Source organism: Rhamphochromis sp. 'chilingali' (genome assembly GCF_963969265.1).
Source record: "Rhamphochromis sp. 'chilingali' genome assembly, chromosome: 2".
NCBI classification, from domain to species: Eukaryota; Metazoa; Chordata; class Actinopteri; order Cichliformes; family Cichlidae; genus Rhamphochromis; species Rhamphochromis sp. 'chilingali'.
The window spans coordinates 10,447,336-10,464,502 of record NC_137930.1 but is presented as its reverse complement, the minus strand read 5'-3'; the positions used below and the strand labels follow the sequence as shown (position 1 = coordinate 10,464,502).

At 42.9% G+C, this 17,167-nt stretch overlaps 1 protein-coding gene across 3 annotated transcripts in view; it reads left to right on the top strand.

Moving 5' to 3' along the window:
• Nucleotides 1–17,073, top strand: part of ca5a (carbonic anhydrase Va) — a 31,202-nt gene extending 14,129 nt beyond the window's left edge. For all 3 annotated transcript variants that reach the window (XM_080871016.1, XM_080871015.1, XM_080871014.1), the window contains 4 exons: nt 10,670–10,765; nt 10,932–10,994; nt 12,346–12,504; nt 13,499–17,073. In XM_080871016.1, the coding sequence (XP_080727142.1) occupies nt 10,670–10,765; nt 10,932–10,994; nt 12,346–12,504; nt 13,499–13,669 (489 nt within the window). In that variant the 3' untranslated portion in view covers nt 13,670–17,073. The remainder of the gene's footprint in view (nt 1–10,669; nt 10,766–10,931; nt 10,995–12,345; nt 12,505–13,498) is intronic.
• Nucleotides 17,074–17,167: the final 94 nt, after the last annotated feature.

Sequence of the window (17,167 nt, the reverse complement as noted above, 5' to 3'; positions counted from 1 at the left end):
TATGTGTGCCATTACTGTATTTAACACACACATAAGGCGCACTAGATTATAGGGCGCATACAAGTACCGTATGCGTATTTAAAAATAAAGCGGGAGCAAACCTGAGTTCGGTACCTTACTCACATTTCTATTACCAGTAATCGTCATCATCAACAACACACAAGCATACAAGTGTGCATATTTAAAAATAAAGCAGGAGCAAAACAAAGTTTGGTACTCACATTTTTATCATCAATCAAACCCATCGAAGTCCTCATCCTCTGTGTCTGAATTGAACAGCTGCGCTAAATCTCCATCAAACATGCCAGGTTCACTTTCTTCACTGTCAGAGTCACTTTCCGTGCCGTGCGGCTCCTTGGAAATGATGCCAGCTTTTGCGAAAGCTCGAACAACAGTGCCAGCAGACATGTTAGCCCAAGCATCTACAATCCATTGGCAAATTGTGTCGTAACTCGCCCGGCGCTGCCTTCCACTCTTGGTGAAACTGTGGTCTCCATCGGTCATCCATCGCTCCCAGGCCGCTCGCAGCCTTACTTTGAACGGGCGGTTCACACCGATGTCCAGCGGTTGGAGCTCCTTTGTCAGGCCTCCCGGAATGACAGCAAGCTCACAGTTCATTTGTTTCACTAGTTTTTTCACATCGGCTGTGAGATGGGCACGCATAGAGTCACAGATTAAGAGCGATGGTGATGCGTGGAAAAAAACCACCTGGTCTCCTTACATACACCTCCCTCAGCCAGTCTTTCATCATTTCCTCATCCATCCAGCCCTTTTCATTTGCCTTAATGATGATTCCTGCTGGAAACTTCTCTTTAGGCAAAGTCTTTCGCTTAAAAATCACCATAGGCGGCAGTTTCTGTCCATTAGCATGGCAGCCAAGCACAACAGCAAAAGAAGACTTTTCATACCCCGTTGTGCGTATCGCTACCGTGCTGGTCCCCTTCTTCTCCACAGTGTGACTCACCGGGATGTCAAAAGTGAGCGGGACCTCGTCCATGTTAGTGATGTGGCTGGGCTGGATGTTTTTGTCGGCGATGCATTTGCTGCAGTAGGAGCGGAAGATGGCCAGCTTTTCCTTATAATCCGCTGGAAGTTGCTGCGCTACCGTAGTCCTGGTCCGGATGGAAAAATGGCACCGTTTCATAAAACGAAAGCACCAAGACGGACCTCCTTGGAAATGTTCAATGTTTAGGTATTAATGTTTCTCCCAAGCTTGCAGATCTAACTAAATTAAACCATATCCCACTTTTAAAGAAGGTAGAAGATGATCTGGCTAGATGGAAATGTCTACCCATATCATTCATGGGAAGGGTTGCCGCTATAAAAATGATGGTCTTACCAAAAATAAATTATTTATTCTCAATGATCCCAACTAAACCGCCACAAGATTGGTTCAGATCTCTAGATTCATGTATGTCCAAATTCCTTTGGAAAAATAAACCCCCACGTATAAGCTTAAAAACACTACAAAAGACCAAGATAAAGGAGGATTAGAACTACCTAACTTTCAGCACTACTTCTTAGCCAACAGGCTTCAGTTTATCTCAGGATGGCTAAAACACACCCTCTTAGATGAACCTTGGCTAGATGTAGAACAAGCACTCTGCAATAATCTAGAGATCTCAGACCTACCATTTATCAGCTCAAACATCCAACGACATGAATGCTTTAAAAGCATCAACATCAGCTCTTCTCTGACAGCATGGTGGGAGTTTCTAAAATTGACGGCGTCTTCATTAATCCCATGCAAACGTACACCTATCTGGAACAACCCTGACATATTACAAAACAATAATATGATAAACTTTTCAGATTGGAGTGATAAAGGAATCAAATATTTAGAACATATACTAGAAGGAACAGAATTTATTTCATTTGACGGACTAGTTACACAATATGGGATCAACAAGAAAAGATTTTTAGAATATCAACAAATTAAATCCATAGTAAAAAAGAAATTTAAACCGGGTCAAGTTGAACTACAAACACCACCAAGTGTGGTTCAATTTCTTACTCTTAAACCCCCCAAATTACTATCCAAAATATACAGAATGCTTTCTAAAACAGATGAATCAATATCACTTCCTATTGCAAAATGGGAAGCGGATTTATCAGTTAACTTAGACCTAAACTTCTGGTCTCAGATTTGCTTAAAAACCTTTCATCTAATTAGAAATCCCAGTCTTCAATTAATTCAATACAAAATATTACATAGAGTGCACTATACAGGTCATCGGATGTTCAAGATGGGCTTTACGTCTACCAACAACTGCTCACACTGCCAAACCAATTCACCGGACAATTATATCCACGCTCTTTGGTTCTGTCCACCAGTTCAGAAGTTTTGGCGCGAGATATGTGAAGACTTATGTAACATTCCAACTTCCCCCTTAGTGTGTTTGTTGGGCAGCTTAGATAATGTCACTTCAGAAAAGAATATCGCCCATATGGTTTTCACTGCCCTATGCATAGCCAAGAAAACAGTCCTCATGAACTGGAAAAATAAAAATAATCTTAATTCTAACCAATATAGAAATTATCTATTAGACTACATTAGTCTTGATACAGCCTCTGCCACCACATCAGATCAATTGCTCTGGGCTCCTTTGATCAGCTCCATCACCTAGTGGGGGTGGGGGGTCCTAGTTTGGTCCCGCCTTCACTGTTGTGATTGGTGTGGGGGTAGGGACAGGCTTAGGGCGTCGGGGGGTTCCCCGGAGGCATCTTCCTTGGGGGGCTCAACCCGGGGTAGCGGTCATGTCCGGTTAGGGGCTCTGTTGGCTCTCCGGTGACTGTTTCCTCGCGGCTGCGTGCAGCGGGGCTAGGGGAGGGTCTGTGCTGACGGACGTGGGTTACTGACCTGGTAGCCTGGCTGGCCCTGGGTGGGTCCGGGATGGGCGTGAGGTTCTGGGGACGCTCCGTCTCTGGGCTGGGACCCGGACCGGGCCTCGGGGGCTTGGGTCCTGGTTGGTGTGTTGCCGGGGTGGTGGGCGGGTGGGTGCATGGGGGCCCAGCCCTGGAGCAGGGTGCCGCCGGTGCGTCGAGCCACCTGGGGGGCTCTTCAACTGGTGGGGGAGATTGTCACATCTTGCAGGAGCTTTCCTCTCCTCAGGAGCTCCCTCTGCAGGAGGGGGAGATACAGGAGAGGTGGAGGAAGATCTCAGCCTGGGTGTTTATTGTCTTATGTAGTCTGGAAGATGAGTGGATGGTGGGGTGGGTGCAGTTTTCTCTGTGGTGGGGTTGGGTGGACTGTCCCGGGCTCTGTGGGGCCGGGCGGCGCTGCTGCACTGGGCCCGGTCTGGATGGGCCTGGGCCCCCTTTCCCTGGCGGGTCGCGGAGTATGGGGGTGCCTACTGGGGTCAGCGGGGGAGCTGGCCCCAGGGAGGGGTCACTTGCCCCTCCCTTCCTTCCCTCCCCATCTCCAGCTGCCTCCCTCTTCCCGCTCCACCACAACCACCCACACATGCAGGGCCTTGGAGTAGGGGTATGTCACCAGGGTGCAGAGGAGGCTACCCCCCCCTCTGTCCCCTTCTGGCTGCCTCTGCCTCAATTTTATCCCACAACTTAGACATTCACATTACTCACACTCTCATTACACATACATATAGGATCTTGGGGGTGGGCACGATACACGGAGTCCAAAGTACCATCAGGGTGTACACCCCACCCCTGGCATCGTTGCCCACCTCTCAATTTTAAATACACGTAGACATTGAGGGCTAGCAGGAGGGACCATGCGCTTACCTGCTGCTCTCTGGCAGGTAGCTCCATGCCCTCCTGGGTTTTAAATGCACCTTAGAACACACATGCATCAACATTACAATGAGCGGGTGGAGGGAGGTTTGGAGTCTTCTCTCACCCCCGTTCTCTGCGACCTGCTGGAGCAGGGGGGCTAGGACTAGGAGGAGGAGTTGGCCGTCCGACTGCGGTCTGGAGTGTGGAGCCTTCCTGCTGCTGCGGAGTCGGGGCGGTCTGCCTCCCCCCACCGCAGGGAAAAGGGAAACACCACCTGGGTCTGGGTGCAGTTCCCCCCTCCAGGGGCGGGGGCACCTAGACCCGGTTTGTAGAGTACGCTTGGGGAGTGTGATTGTGTGTACAACGTCTCTTTATGTCTGTCTCCACGTTGGTTGAGTGTGGAGTAAGTGCATATGAGAGCATGAGGGTGGGAATGGATGTTTGTATCTATGTGTGCTTGTATGTCTGTGTCTATATGTCAGGTTGGGTGTCAGGCGCCACCTCTCTGGGGACATCTCAGGCCCTCCAAGGTTTGGAGGCCTATCTCCCCCTACCACCACTTCCCCTGCCAGTGGCGGACCCCCTCAGACATCGGTGCGTTGGTGGTTCTTTGTGTCCGGGGATGGGCGTCCAGGTACACACCGGCTCACTCCTTGGTGGCCGCTTATCGGGGCCTGGAGCCTGGGGCTCGCTCGGGCCACTTCGGAGGTGGGGTGCCCCCGGCCTCTCGGCCTGGGGCTCGGTCACTCAGGCGCAGCTGGCTGCCGGCAGAGCTCACGGGCGCGTCACTGCAACTCCCCCTGGCTTCTGCTCCGCGGCTGCTGAGTGAGCCCTCATCTGGGACTCTCCTCAGCTCTTTACGGGACAGTGGCGCAGCTGCCCCTCTGTTGGTCTTCCTTGGTCTCTTGTGTTCTGGGGGCCTCTGGATGTCTGGAGTTTTGATCTCCTCCACACCTGCTTCACGCCCTGGAGGACGGGGCTGTGGCCCCCCCACACCCTCTAGCAGATTATTACATGAAGGAACCTTTTAAAAAAACAAAAAACAAGCGCGTCCATGCTCACAGGTGTACACACGGGTGATCACACCCACAAACTACACCCTTTTTGGCTCCTACCTCAAAGCACACTGTGTTCTGTTGATCTTATGTGCTGCACAATAATGTTTAACATTTAGTATTTACTGTCATATTCCCATATATCATTGTGATGTTGTTTATTCTATTACTCTTGTTCTCTTCTGCTTGCTTTCTTTTTTCTTTCTCAGCAGGTGATCCAGGTGATTGATATATGCATTTTTTTTTTCTCTGCCCGTTCTGTTGGTTTTTGTCTTTTGCCCTTCTCCCCCGTCCCTCTTCTCAGCTGTTTCTCTTTCCCTCTTTCTTTCTCCCCTTCTTTCCCCCAGTCAAGTCTGTCCCGTATTCAGTAAGTGAAAATAAAATAAACAATAAAAGGTGAATCAAATGGAAAAAAAAAAAAGAAATAAAAAAAAAAAAAAAAAAGGAAATGTTCAATGTTCATCTCTTCAGCTAGTGAAACTGCTTTTAGCCGAATGGTGACCGTCGAAACGCTTCTCCCGCTCGTTCTTTGCTCGATGATCCACCGCTCGAGTCTTTCCTCCAACTCGGGCCACCTCGCCTTATGTCCGCGGAAACTCAGCTGCGTTTTCTTGACCTGCCGGAGCTTGTTTTCTAGCTTCCTCCATTTGTGAACCATCCATTCGTTAATCTTAAATTCTCTCGCCCCTGCTCGATTTCCATGTTCCTCCGCATAGCTGATGGCCTTCAGTTTAAACTGTGCTTCATAAGCATGTCTCTTTGCCATTTTCAGGGTTGTTAAAACAACGATGTTCCACATAATGCACATATCTGTCCTTTTATGCAGGTATGTGCGATTGTCCGGTATATACGATCAACGCCCACACTTCACCCTTTAGCGTTCTCATGGTGTTCTCTACTACGTCCTCCTTACAACACACAGGGCGCGCTGCGCTATAGGGCGCGCCGTACTTTTTGAAGAAAATCTAAGACTTTTAAGTGCGCCTTATGGTCGTGAAAATACGGTATATCGGATTCATATCGGTATCGGCAGATATCCAAATTTATGATATCGGTATCGTATCGGACATAAAAAAGTGGTATCGTGCCATCTCTAATAGAACAATATATCATGTGTTTGAACTGAGGAAATGTACAATTTTCAGATTCCTTGTTATCCACAGGTTAAAGCTCTATCATGCAAAGAAGAATCCATATATGAGCATGATCTGGAAATGCTTGTCTTGTTTGGGACAAATCTAATTTAAAATGGACTGAGGCAAAGAGGAAAACTGTTGTTTGATCAGACAAATCAAACTATGAAATGCTTTTTGGAAAATTTGTTTCTTTTTTTTCTTTTTATAAATTTTATTTTCAGTCACAGCAGCATGTTAACAAAAAAACATTGAGCATACAGTAGTATGCTGTTCAGTATTTACAATACCCCAAAAGATAACAGAAATAGAAAAGGAAAAAACAAACAAACCAAAGAAACCCCTACAAAACAACAAAAAACAAATAAACAACAACAAACAAATATAAAAATAAAATGTATAAGGGACATTCAGTGTACAGTTAACTATGATAGTGATATAGAGATATGGCATCCGGTCATGATAAGGTGGTCATTTTAAATGTTTCCATGTACATCAGGAATGGCTGCCATGCCTTAAGAAATTTGGTGGTTGAACCTGCCAGTGTATATCTCATCTTTTCTAAATGTAAAAACCTCATGAGCTCTGCAAGCCACTGTTCATGTGTGGGAGGAGCTTCCTGCTTCCATCTTAAAAGTATAAGGCGCCTTGCGATAAGTGAAGCAAAGGCAATAGAATTCGAATAGCATTTTGGCAAAGTGATGTCTTGAGGTATCACCCCAAAGATAGCCGTTAGAGCAGAAGGATCATATTTAACGTTATACATCTCTGACAGAGTGCTAAATATAGACACCCAATAGTTATGAAGATTGGGGCATGTCCAAAAGGTATGAAGGAGCGAACCTGTTTCTGCTTTACATCTGTTACACAGAGGGTCAGCTCCTGGATAGAACTTGGCTAACTTTTCCTTGAAGATATGTAATCGGTGTAGGACCTTAAATTGAAGGAGCCCATGCCTGGCACATATCGAAGAAGAGTGTACCCTCCGGAGAAAAGATTGCCAGAGCTCATCTGTTATAGTCATCCCAAGGTCTTTCTCCCACTGTGCTTTAAGGATGAAGAGAGAAGGAGATTGAAGATCTAATAGTATAGCATAGATTTCTTTAATCGCCCCTCTCTTATGAACGTTTATATTAATAATTTTATCCAAAGAAGTTTCCTCAGGTAGTTCCGGAAATGAAGGAAATCGACTCTTTACAAAGTGACGAACTTGTAAATAGCGGAAAAAATGTTGCCGAGGAACATTAAACTGCTTCAGGAGCTGCGTGAATGAGGCAAAAATCCCATCTACAAAAAGGTCTTTGATATTTCTAAGGCCATTACTTTCCCATGTTTTAAAGGCAGAATCCATCATGGAGGGTGGGAACATATGATTTGAGCAGATAGGTGCTTTAATTGACATTAAGTGTAACCCCAACCTTTTCCTACATTGCACCCAGATTCTGAGCGAGTCATACAACAAAGGGTTACGTTTATAGGTGTATAGTTCTAATGGGAGAGCTGAACTCAACAAAGCTGATAGGCAAACTTTGCCACAATTGATTGACTCAATTTGGAGCCAAGCTGGAGTCTCTGTAGTAACATTACTCATCCAGTACAGCATATTACGAATATTTGCTGCCCAATAATAAGACTGAAAGTTTGGCAAGGCTAATCCACCCAGTGGCCTAGTCCTCTGCATGAAATCTTTACGAATTCGTGGACTTTTGCCATTCCAAATAAATGCAGAGATATGCTTATTCAGTGTTATAAAATACTTATTGGGTAAGTAGCATGGGATACATTGAAATAAATAAAGGAACTTGGGTAGTATGTTCATTTTGATAGAATTGATGCGGCCAGTTAATGACAGTGGTAAATTGTTCCATCTCTGAAGATCTGTCTCAGTATTTTTAAGCAGCGGGACAAAGTTTCTTTCATAAAGATCTTTGTGGGTAACCTTAACCCCCAGATAGGTCACATACCCTGATTTAACGTTAAATTGAAAATCTGAAAATGAAATCTTTCTGGCTATAGAGTTGACACAGAGAAGTTCACTTTTATGCAGGTTCAACTTGTAACCTGAAATATTACCAAAACATTCAAAAATGGCAAGAGCACGGGGAAGAGAGCATAAAGGCTCTGACATATACAGCAGGAGGTCGTCAGCATATAAGGATATTTTGTGCTCCTGGTCACCTTTGAAGATGCCCTTAATGCAACTGTCAGCTCGCAGTTTAATTGCCAGTGGTTCAATTGATAATTGATAATGCAAAAAGAAGAGGGGATAAGGGACAACCTTGTCTCGTACCACGGAGAAGTGGGAAATAAGAGAATAACGAATTTGTTCTAACACGTGCCATAGGTGAGGAGTAAGGTAACTGAATCCATGAAATGAAATTAGGGCCAAATCCAAATTTATGTAGAGTATAAAACAGATAATCCCACTCCACCCGGTCAAATGCCTTCTCAGCATCGAGTAATAAGGCAATTTCAGGGGTTGTAGTTGACTTGGTGTGTAATATGTTTAAAAACCTGCGCAGGTTGAAAAAACCATGCCTACCCTTCACAAAACCTGTCTCATCTGGAGAAATTAACAATGGTAGATATTTCTCTAGCCTGAGAGCAAGTGTTTTTGACAGTATTTTAAAATCTACATTTAAGAGTGATATAGGACGATATGATGTACACTCTAATGGATCCTTATTTGGCTTCAATAGGAGTGAGATGGTCGCTTGTCGAAGCGTTAGGGGAAGACATTTTGAAACCAATGACTCAATGAACATGTCTCGTAATAAAGGTGATAAACTGTCTTTAAAGGTCTGGAAAATTTGTTCCTAAAGAGGAGAAGGACTATCCTGCCTGTTATCAGTCCTTGGTTCCAAAGCCTCCATCTCTGACGGCATGGGGGAGTCGTAAGTTATGATGTAGATTTCTCACAGAATCTGAAAAAAAAAGCTGACCAGGTTTATTTGTAAGCGGCAAAATACTTTTTATAACTACAATGGATGCTCCTAAGGCTCTTACATTGACACCAACCTGTAAAATTCATGTTCCTTTAAACAAAATGCAATCACTCAGTTTAAATGTAAATGTATCCTTTCAGAGACAAGTGGAGTTGCTCATTAGAGGTACAGTTTATTTTCAGGTTGTTAGGCTGCTCATTCAGTGCATTCCTCTCAGTGTAGTACACAAGAATGTTATAACTAAAGCTCAACCCACATGTTTAATAGCTAATACAACACACACAAACAGAGAAACAAGCCTCCTCGCAGTGGCATGTGGCCAATAAGAAAAGATGCGACTAAGATGAAGTCTCTGACATTTTTTCCTGAGTAAAATAACGATTTTCAACTAAACCCTTGCAGGTTTTTCTTGGGTCTAAATTTAATTTTTTTTTCCTGTTGTCATGCTCTGAGTTAGCAGTTGTCTGCACACCTGAGCGTCACGGTGGTCCTCTTAGTCTGAGCGTCTGTGGGTCTGTACCTCTGACACTTGTTAAAAGGTGGACAGTGGAACAGCTCATTTAAACTTCTGCAATAAAACTTTGGAAGATTCATGCCTACGACGTAATCTACTTTTACATGTTGTCAGTTATCTTGTGCTCATGTTTCTTTGTTATGTGGTGCTTCCCATGGGGGAAACAAATTTAAACCTGGGACTTTGTTCCCCTCCTGGGTCCTCATTCTTTGTTTGCTCAGTTTACTTTATTTTTTAACTTTTGGTGATGAACATATTTGTCCCACAGGTTTTTCCGTTTCATATGTTTCCTGACATTAATAGTTCCCACAACTACCTGACATTTGTTTGTCCTTACATTGAGGTGATAAATATTATGATTTTTTTTTCTTTTTTGATTGAAAAACTGTGAAAAACGTATCTGCAAATGCATCAGAGACATTGGCAGTACTGCACAGGCCCGTCACGATAGCTGCAGGACGTGTCGTTGTATTTCCAGGGGAAGTGCGTGTTGGGTTAGGGTAGGCCACATTGCAGGTTTTCAGAGGGTTTTGTGCTTACGATGTAACTAGAACGTAGATTTAACGGAAAAGTATTTAAAAAAAACATATTTGTAACAATTCCAACTGCCCATAGCTAAAACTGAGATTAGTCATGCAGGTATTTTATGCTTACTATTTGTAATCTTACATGTAATATCCTTCAGTATAAGTCAGTTTTTAGTTCTTAAGGTTAACAGAGAGGAGTAATGGAAAAAACAACAGTGTGCTGTTGAAACAGCGCAAATATTGCCTTAGTTTGTGGTCCTTTTATATGTACTCATGTACCCTGTTCGAATTGTTTGTTCTTCAAATGTTTAAGCGTTGTGCAAAACTGGTTACATTGTTTAAGCCATACAACTGTGGTTCTTTCATCCAGCTGTGTTTCTCTAATTCTTTTTATATCGCCAAATTCGGACTCAAGTGTGTGTTTGTCTGTCAGCATCTGAGTTTACAGACTCGTACATTTGTCCTGTATATAGAACATCTATTTTCATGTTGTTCCGTTACATTCACGCACACTTATGTAAGAAGCTCCACTCCAGTGACTGTGTGCGCGCGCAGAGCATCAAGTTGCAGTTATGAGTCACAGCTTCATGGGATCTTTGTGTCATATTTTAATACAATTAATAAAGCTGTAATTTTTACACTAGGTCAAATAAAAATATAAGAAGGCAGGAAGGATTTAACAGGAAAACAAAGATTATAGCTGTTACAGTTTGGGTCACATACAGACAAACTCATGTCTTTGCTTTGTGTGCCGCTTTAGCTCCACTTGGTCCACTGGAACTCTGACAAGTACAGTCTGTTTGAGGAGGCAGTGATGGAGGATAACGGGCTGGCGGTTATTGGAGTTTTTCTGAAGGTACATCACACACTGTCTTTCAAGTCCTTAAACAATGACCAAAATCATATGTTTTGGGTTACTTTTGATTTGCGTTCAGCAGTGTGTTTATGTGAGAGAATGGTAACAGCCGTCCAGCTGATTTGTGAGTGACGATAATCCAGATTATGGTCTAATCTTTGCATAGGTGGGAAAGAGACACGAGGGGCTGCAGAAACTGGTGGACGCTCTGCCTGCAATCAGACACAAGGTTAGTCACACACACATATGTGTGTATACCTGTTGTGTTTTTTCTCTGCTTTAATGAGAAAGTGTATTTACCTTTGACAAAGAGCATCACAGACCAACAATTCTGTACCTGTCAGTTTATAGGGAGGTGGTGCCCTCTAGTGGTTCAGGCTTTCTTTCACACAGAGAATTTCATTTTTTTTTTCACCAAGTAGTCAAAAGAACTGAAGTCAAACTGAATCAGTAGCTGTGTATTCACTGCATCCAAGGACCTGAAGATGAGGTAAATTACACTAGCTCTGTGCATTAATAAATGTAGCATATGTAGGCAGCTCGCTATATGAAAAGAATGCAGGCAAGAAACAACAGGGAGGAAGCAAAAGAGCTTAGTGCTTTTAACCTTGGATTGATTATTGGTGCAGAAATTATTGATTATTGGTGATATGCTTTTTCTGGTGTGCTTTTTTTCCACGAACAACAGTCTAGTTCAGAGAGTGTAGCAGAAAATTACAAACACTCAATAAACTACAGTTCTGTGGTTGGAAAGCTGTAGAGGGTGGCGTGCAAAAGCGGGCGGTTGCATCAGCACTCTGTACTCTATTAACTTAGAACAGGAAACCAAGACTATATTGGGCACACATTTACCACACCTAGACAGTTTTCATCTTGAAACGACGACAGACTGTCCTGACAGATCATGATTTCTGCTCCCACATCAGATTGTCAAGTCAGAATTTGGTGATAATGAGACGAATCCGTGGTCCACAATGCGTGGTGTTAACAGTTCAAGCTGCTAATGGTGGTGGTGGTGTGATATAGTTTTTCCCTTGATTTTAACATGTTGATCTGTCATTATAGACCTGTCCTGAGATATGATTATATTTCCTTTACACTGTTGCTTGTAGTTTTTGAAGGTGACTCACTGCAGATTGTATTTTCCCCTTGTTTTTTATCACTACTAATTCACAGCTTATCACTAATAAGGTCTGATATGAATGTTGGTTCAACAATATAATAAGAAGTGTGTGCTAAATAACAGATGTTGTGTAACACATACCAAACAAATTTTAAATATATTTATATTATAGTCAACATTTAATGATTTTAAATATTTTACAATTTTCCACAGAGTGCATCCAGTCTGCTGTTGTGTATTTTCTGTAATATACTTGTACTGTTACACTTGCGGATGCTAATATCAACACGGCTGTGAGTGGAAGCTGTGAACTTGAGACGTACGCAGAAAAATGTTGACTCACAGGGAGAGGAGCTAAAACGGCTTGTTTCAGGCAGAACTAAGGATCAGTTTGAAGTGTGAATCATGCAAAGTCCACAAGCTTTAACTGAATATTTGTTTCTTTGGTCTTCTGCAGAACAGTGTAGTAGCGTTTAACCGGTTCGACCCCGGCTGTCTGTTGCCCACCAACACAGATGACTACTGGACGTACCACGGCTCTCTGACCACGCCTCCTCTGACAGAGTCTGTTACCTGGATGATTATGAAACAGCACATAGAAGTCAGCCATGAGCAGGTAAGAACGATGTTTTTAAGAATCACAACACAAAAAAGTAAAGAATGTTAACAATGGGTCGACGTTTCATGTGCAGTGTGATTGGTGGTGTCTGTTTTCTTTTTTTCAATCCTTCTTCCTCTGTTAAACCTTCCTCTGTTAAAATTGTTTGAGTGGTTGGGGATCAAAATTGAGGATAAGCACTGTTCCAAATGTGTAGAACTGGTTGCTAACGTGCTATCCATGACTACTATTAACCCTTTTCCACTAGTACCTACTCAGCCAACTCAACATGGCTCAGTTTGGGATGTTTGGCATTACAATAGAGTCTGAGGTTGTTATAACAACATTGTGGCCAAACGTCCTGTCATTTGTATGCAACACTAACACCACAACAGTGGAGGACGTTGAGGCAATGGCATACCTGCTGCCAAAGTAGTGCTTCTTTGTGTAGCTGTTTCCCTCGTTGCCAGGTTTTTGATTTTTGTGAGTGAGATGCTCTAATGATTCATGATGCCACTGACTAGCCAATCGGTGGCATGCAGTCTCTTGATGTCACATTTTCAGATCATCTCAGATCGATTGGAATTCCAGCCGAGCAGGTACTAAAAAAGTACATACCACCTAATGGGAAACCCTAAAAACTAAGATAAGTCAAGCTGACCCGAGCAGGTACTAGTGGAAAATGGCTGTATGAGAGTTATTGCTGCCCCATGGTGGGCACGAATCACTGGTGCAACTTTAAGTTGAGTTGCACACCAACCTTTGGATATGTGCTGTTGTGTTTTGGGAACAACTGTTCTTTCAAGGTAACTTTCAGTAGTGGTTTCCGATGACAGTTGAGGTTTATGTGAAGGTGTGTTTATTTTCACCCACACCCATAAAAACCAGCACAGCAACATTTCAGCTTCAGGATTCCCAGTTCATTGAAATTACCCAGAAACTAAAGATATTATCTTTTGAAGAAGTTTGATATAAATCTCTGCTGTCTACCGCTGACTCTCTTGCCCTATAGTTGGCTGTCTTCCGGAGCCTTCTTTTCACCTCAGCCGAGGAGGATATGCAGAAGAGCATGGTGAACAACTTCCGTGTGCAGCAGCCTCTCCGGGGCCGTGCCGTCCGCTCCTCCTTCAATCCCTTCCTGAAGGAGGCGCCATCCACTGAAGGCGACAAGCACAACCACTGATGCTGCTAGACCCTTTTGTCTTCTCTTAGAGTAACTCACACAGTGACCACTGTCCACACTTCTGTTGTTTTCCTTTCTTCATGCTGTCAGAACATGTTGTTGCTCATCAACATCTGATGCTGGAAGCAGGTTTTTAGAGTGTAGCACAATGTAGGGGGGATGTAAGCAAACTGTTTCTGATTGGTTGCGGTTTTTATTTTCTTTTACAATTTGGTTTGACTGTTGCAGACCAAAAGCCAATAAGGGATGCTTGCTGTGGGGAAAAAGAATATTGATAAGAATGGTATTTATTCTATATTTACAGTCTTTTCAGTTACTGTATGTAAAGTTTGTAGCTACAGCTGTGTGTAGGGAGTCACACCGAGCTGCAGGTACAAACTTCATGGTCACAGCTACAGCAGAGAGTGCTCTGATCTCCTCGCTGTGATGTTTTTATCCTTATAAGGAGGCAGGAGCTACTGTAAGTTTACAACACAATGCCCTGGAGATTTTACCAAACCGTCAGGGGGAACGTGCCTCCCCAGTAAAATACTCAACATATCTAAAATCATCAGTGTTTTACCACTTGTACCACAATGTCACTTTTTTCATTCTTAAAGTTGTAAGATTTACTGTTTTGTTTTTTTCCATCTACACACTTTAAACCTTTAGTGTCGTAGCCTATAAAGAGTCATTTATATATTATACTTTATACATCTTTGTTTTATTCGGACATCCTATAATTTAAAGAGTCTGAAAGCTGACTCTAAGCTTTGGTTCTTCTACATAGAACCTGTGTAATACGCACAATCATGCCTGGTTACTATAGCACATACACGCATCCTGATTGACCCAGAGTGCATGTACCTGTGTCACACTGGTGCACCCAGTTACTCTGGCTCACAGTGATCTCCATTAGACACTATAACCGCCGTGCCTTTAAATGTTCTCTGTGTGGCTCACTGCTTTTGGCAGCTTCACCCTCACCCCTCTCAGGATGGAAAGTATCTGTTCCCCCAAGATATAGCTCGGGTACAGTGGTTGGTGGTCACTCTCAGAAATGGTGGAGGCTCAGCTGCTATTTACTGCGATGCTCACCTCTTACTTCCCAGACAGGTGTACTAAGAAGTGAAGAGTCAGTTTTCAGTGTTACAAAGGAAGCTCTGTTTGCGCTCTATACCTACTTATGGTGAACTCGTAACCTGGTCTGCAGCAGAGTCAGTTATCAGTTCAGCTCATTTTGGCTTGGCCAAAAACTAAACTGATTCCACTGATCTCTCTTCATTACAGTATGGGACGGCATCAGACCTGCATGCACAGGTGTAAAGCTTTAAAGTTGCAGCTGTCATGGTAACCTAAAGATGTATTTGCATATAAAATCCCAGAATTAACAGTTTTCTTCAGCATTGAGCTTATGACTTATTGGTAACATCACTGTTGGTTTTATTGACCTCTGAATAAAGCAGGCCAGCAGTCTGGATTAACCACAGTTTGAGGCTTTGTTGAACCAGCCAACACAAAGAAAGCCTGACTATGTTGAACTTGCTTCATAGTACACCTGTCTGGTAATTTGAATGAATCGAGTTGTAATTGGGAGGAAGCTGCTGTCTTTATTAGTCTCTGTGGTGCAGTTGTTGTGTTTTAACAGAAGATTAATCGCACTAATGTGATAGAACAAATCAGTCTGCTGTTTTTGGATTGGAAGGGGTTTAAAGTTACAGTTATATTTAGCATAAAATGTAATGTAGAATCCACATCATCATTATTATTATTATTATTATTACGATTGATGTTTTAAAGCTAAAGACCTTTTGCAGGATGTACTTGGATAGGTCACAGGAGGATAAATTACCTCTAATGTTGCAGCATGTTTTTATTTTTATATACAAGGATTCCACTATTTGAGTTTCACCTGTAACCTATCCAGAGGGGACCTATTATGCTTGTTTCCATCGACATATTTTTATTCTTGGTCTCTACTTGAGTAGCTTTGGTTAATTCATGGTTCAGGATGAATTTCTTTCTTCTGATTGGCTGCTGTTCATAAACAACAGGTGGGTGGGGATTCTGCACTCACAGAGAGCTGTGTGCCAGAGTGCTTTGTCACCTGTGACATTGTACAGGCAAAAATATCTGCCATTTAGAGCAGCGATAAGCCTGTTTTTTGTCTCACAGTGCACCATCATTTTAGCATAATTATATGACAGAATATGAAGAAAAAAAGCATAGTAGTTTCCCTTTAAAGATGTAAACTAGAATAAATTAAAATGATATGCAGATCCAGTGCAGGGACACAAAGGTTTTGAAATCGGGAACGATTTTAATGCAATGTTACATCATCTAGAAAGGTTTAGCAGTTGTCATGCTTTGGCTCATGTCCAGCAGCTGCAGTGCTCGAAATTGGACTGTGCAGCAACGTCAGAAAGCTAAAAGGAAGTTTGAGGTAAAGTTGAGAGAGGAGGAGGGTACTGATGGAACGATAGAAGGAGACATGCATGCAGAGACCTGTCTGGCTCTGAGATTGGTCTTATTTCAGGACTGCAAACTGGAACATCGCACCATATCTGGCCACTTCTAACGTCATCTGTGTGCAAAGGTTTTCTCCAATGGCATACAGTTGCACTGAAGTGGGGTGAGAGGTCATGGCTGTCTTAATGATCCCTCTGTAACAATGCAACTATCCAAACTTGCCCTCCTCCTGTCACCGAGGCTCACGTGATTCTTAAACGCCCTGCTCCATCTCCCCCGCGGGTCATCCGTTGGCCCCCCAGTCGAAGCAGAGCACGAAGCTGCACAGCGACTGGACTTCAGTGGACATGTATTGAAAAGATGCGATGTGCACTGGGTGATGTTAATTGTTGTGACGGCTGCAGACTGGCTAGATAAACAGTGAGGGGCCCGCAGAAGGCAGAAAAGATTTTAGCGTGAAGTTGAAGTGGAATTTGATATGGTGGTGTGCTTGGGGTTTTTTTCTTCTTCTTTGTTCAGTGTATTGTACTAACACGGGAGACAAGGGACCCAGTGCTGCCTTCATCGTGTACAGCTGTATTTTATTCATGTATTTGAATTGTGCACCATCATCTGCTGTGGTTTTTCATGGCTTTTTACTCATGTTGTTACTTTCTTATGCCTTTTTAAAAAAAATTGCAGTGCTGTTAATATTAACATATTACAATGCTCACAGTCAGTGCAGACTGATTATTTAAATGGATTGATCTATCAAAGTATGAGGCGCTAGAAATCTGTTTTTGGTGCTTTTCTTGATTGACTGCTAAATATTATATATATTTTTGCATCAATGAAATCTAATAGAATATAAAGTCTTCCATTTTTTTGTGTTTTAATCCATATCATTGCCTGCTTTTCTAATCATGGAGATACTACAGGTCCTACTGTACTTTATTAAAAAATATTTTGCATCTTTACTTCATCTTTCCTAGTCTTCTGTGGCTCACTGTGATGTTTTAGCAGGTGTATGATGTGTACACTGTATGCAGTGCATATTTTAGCTGTTTATTT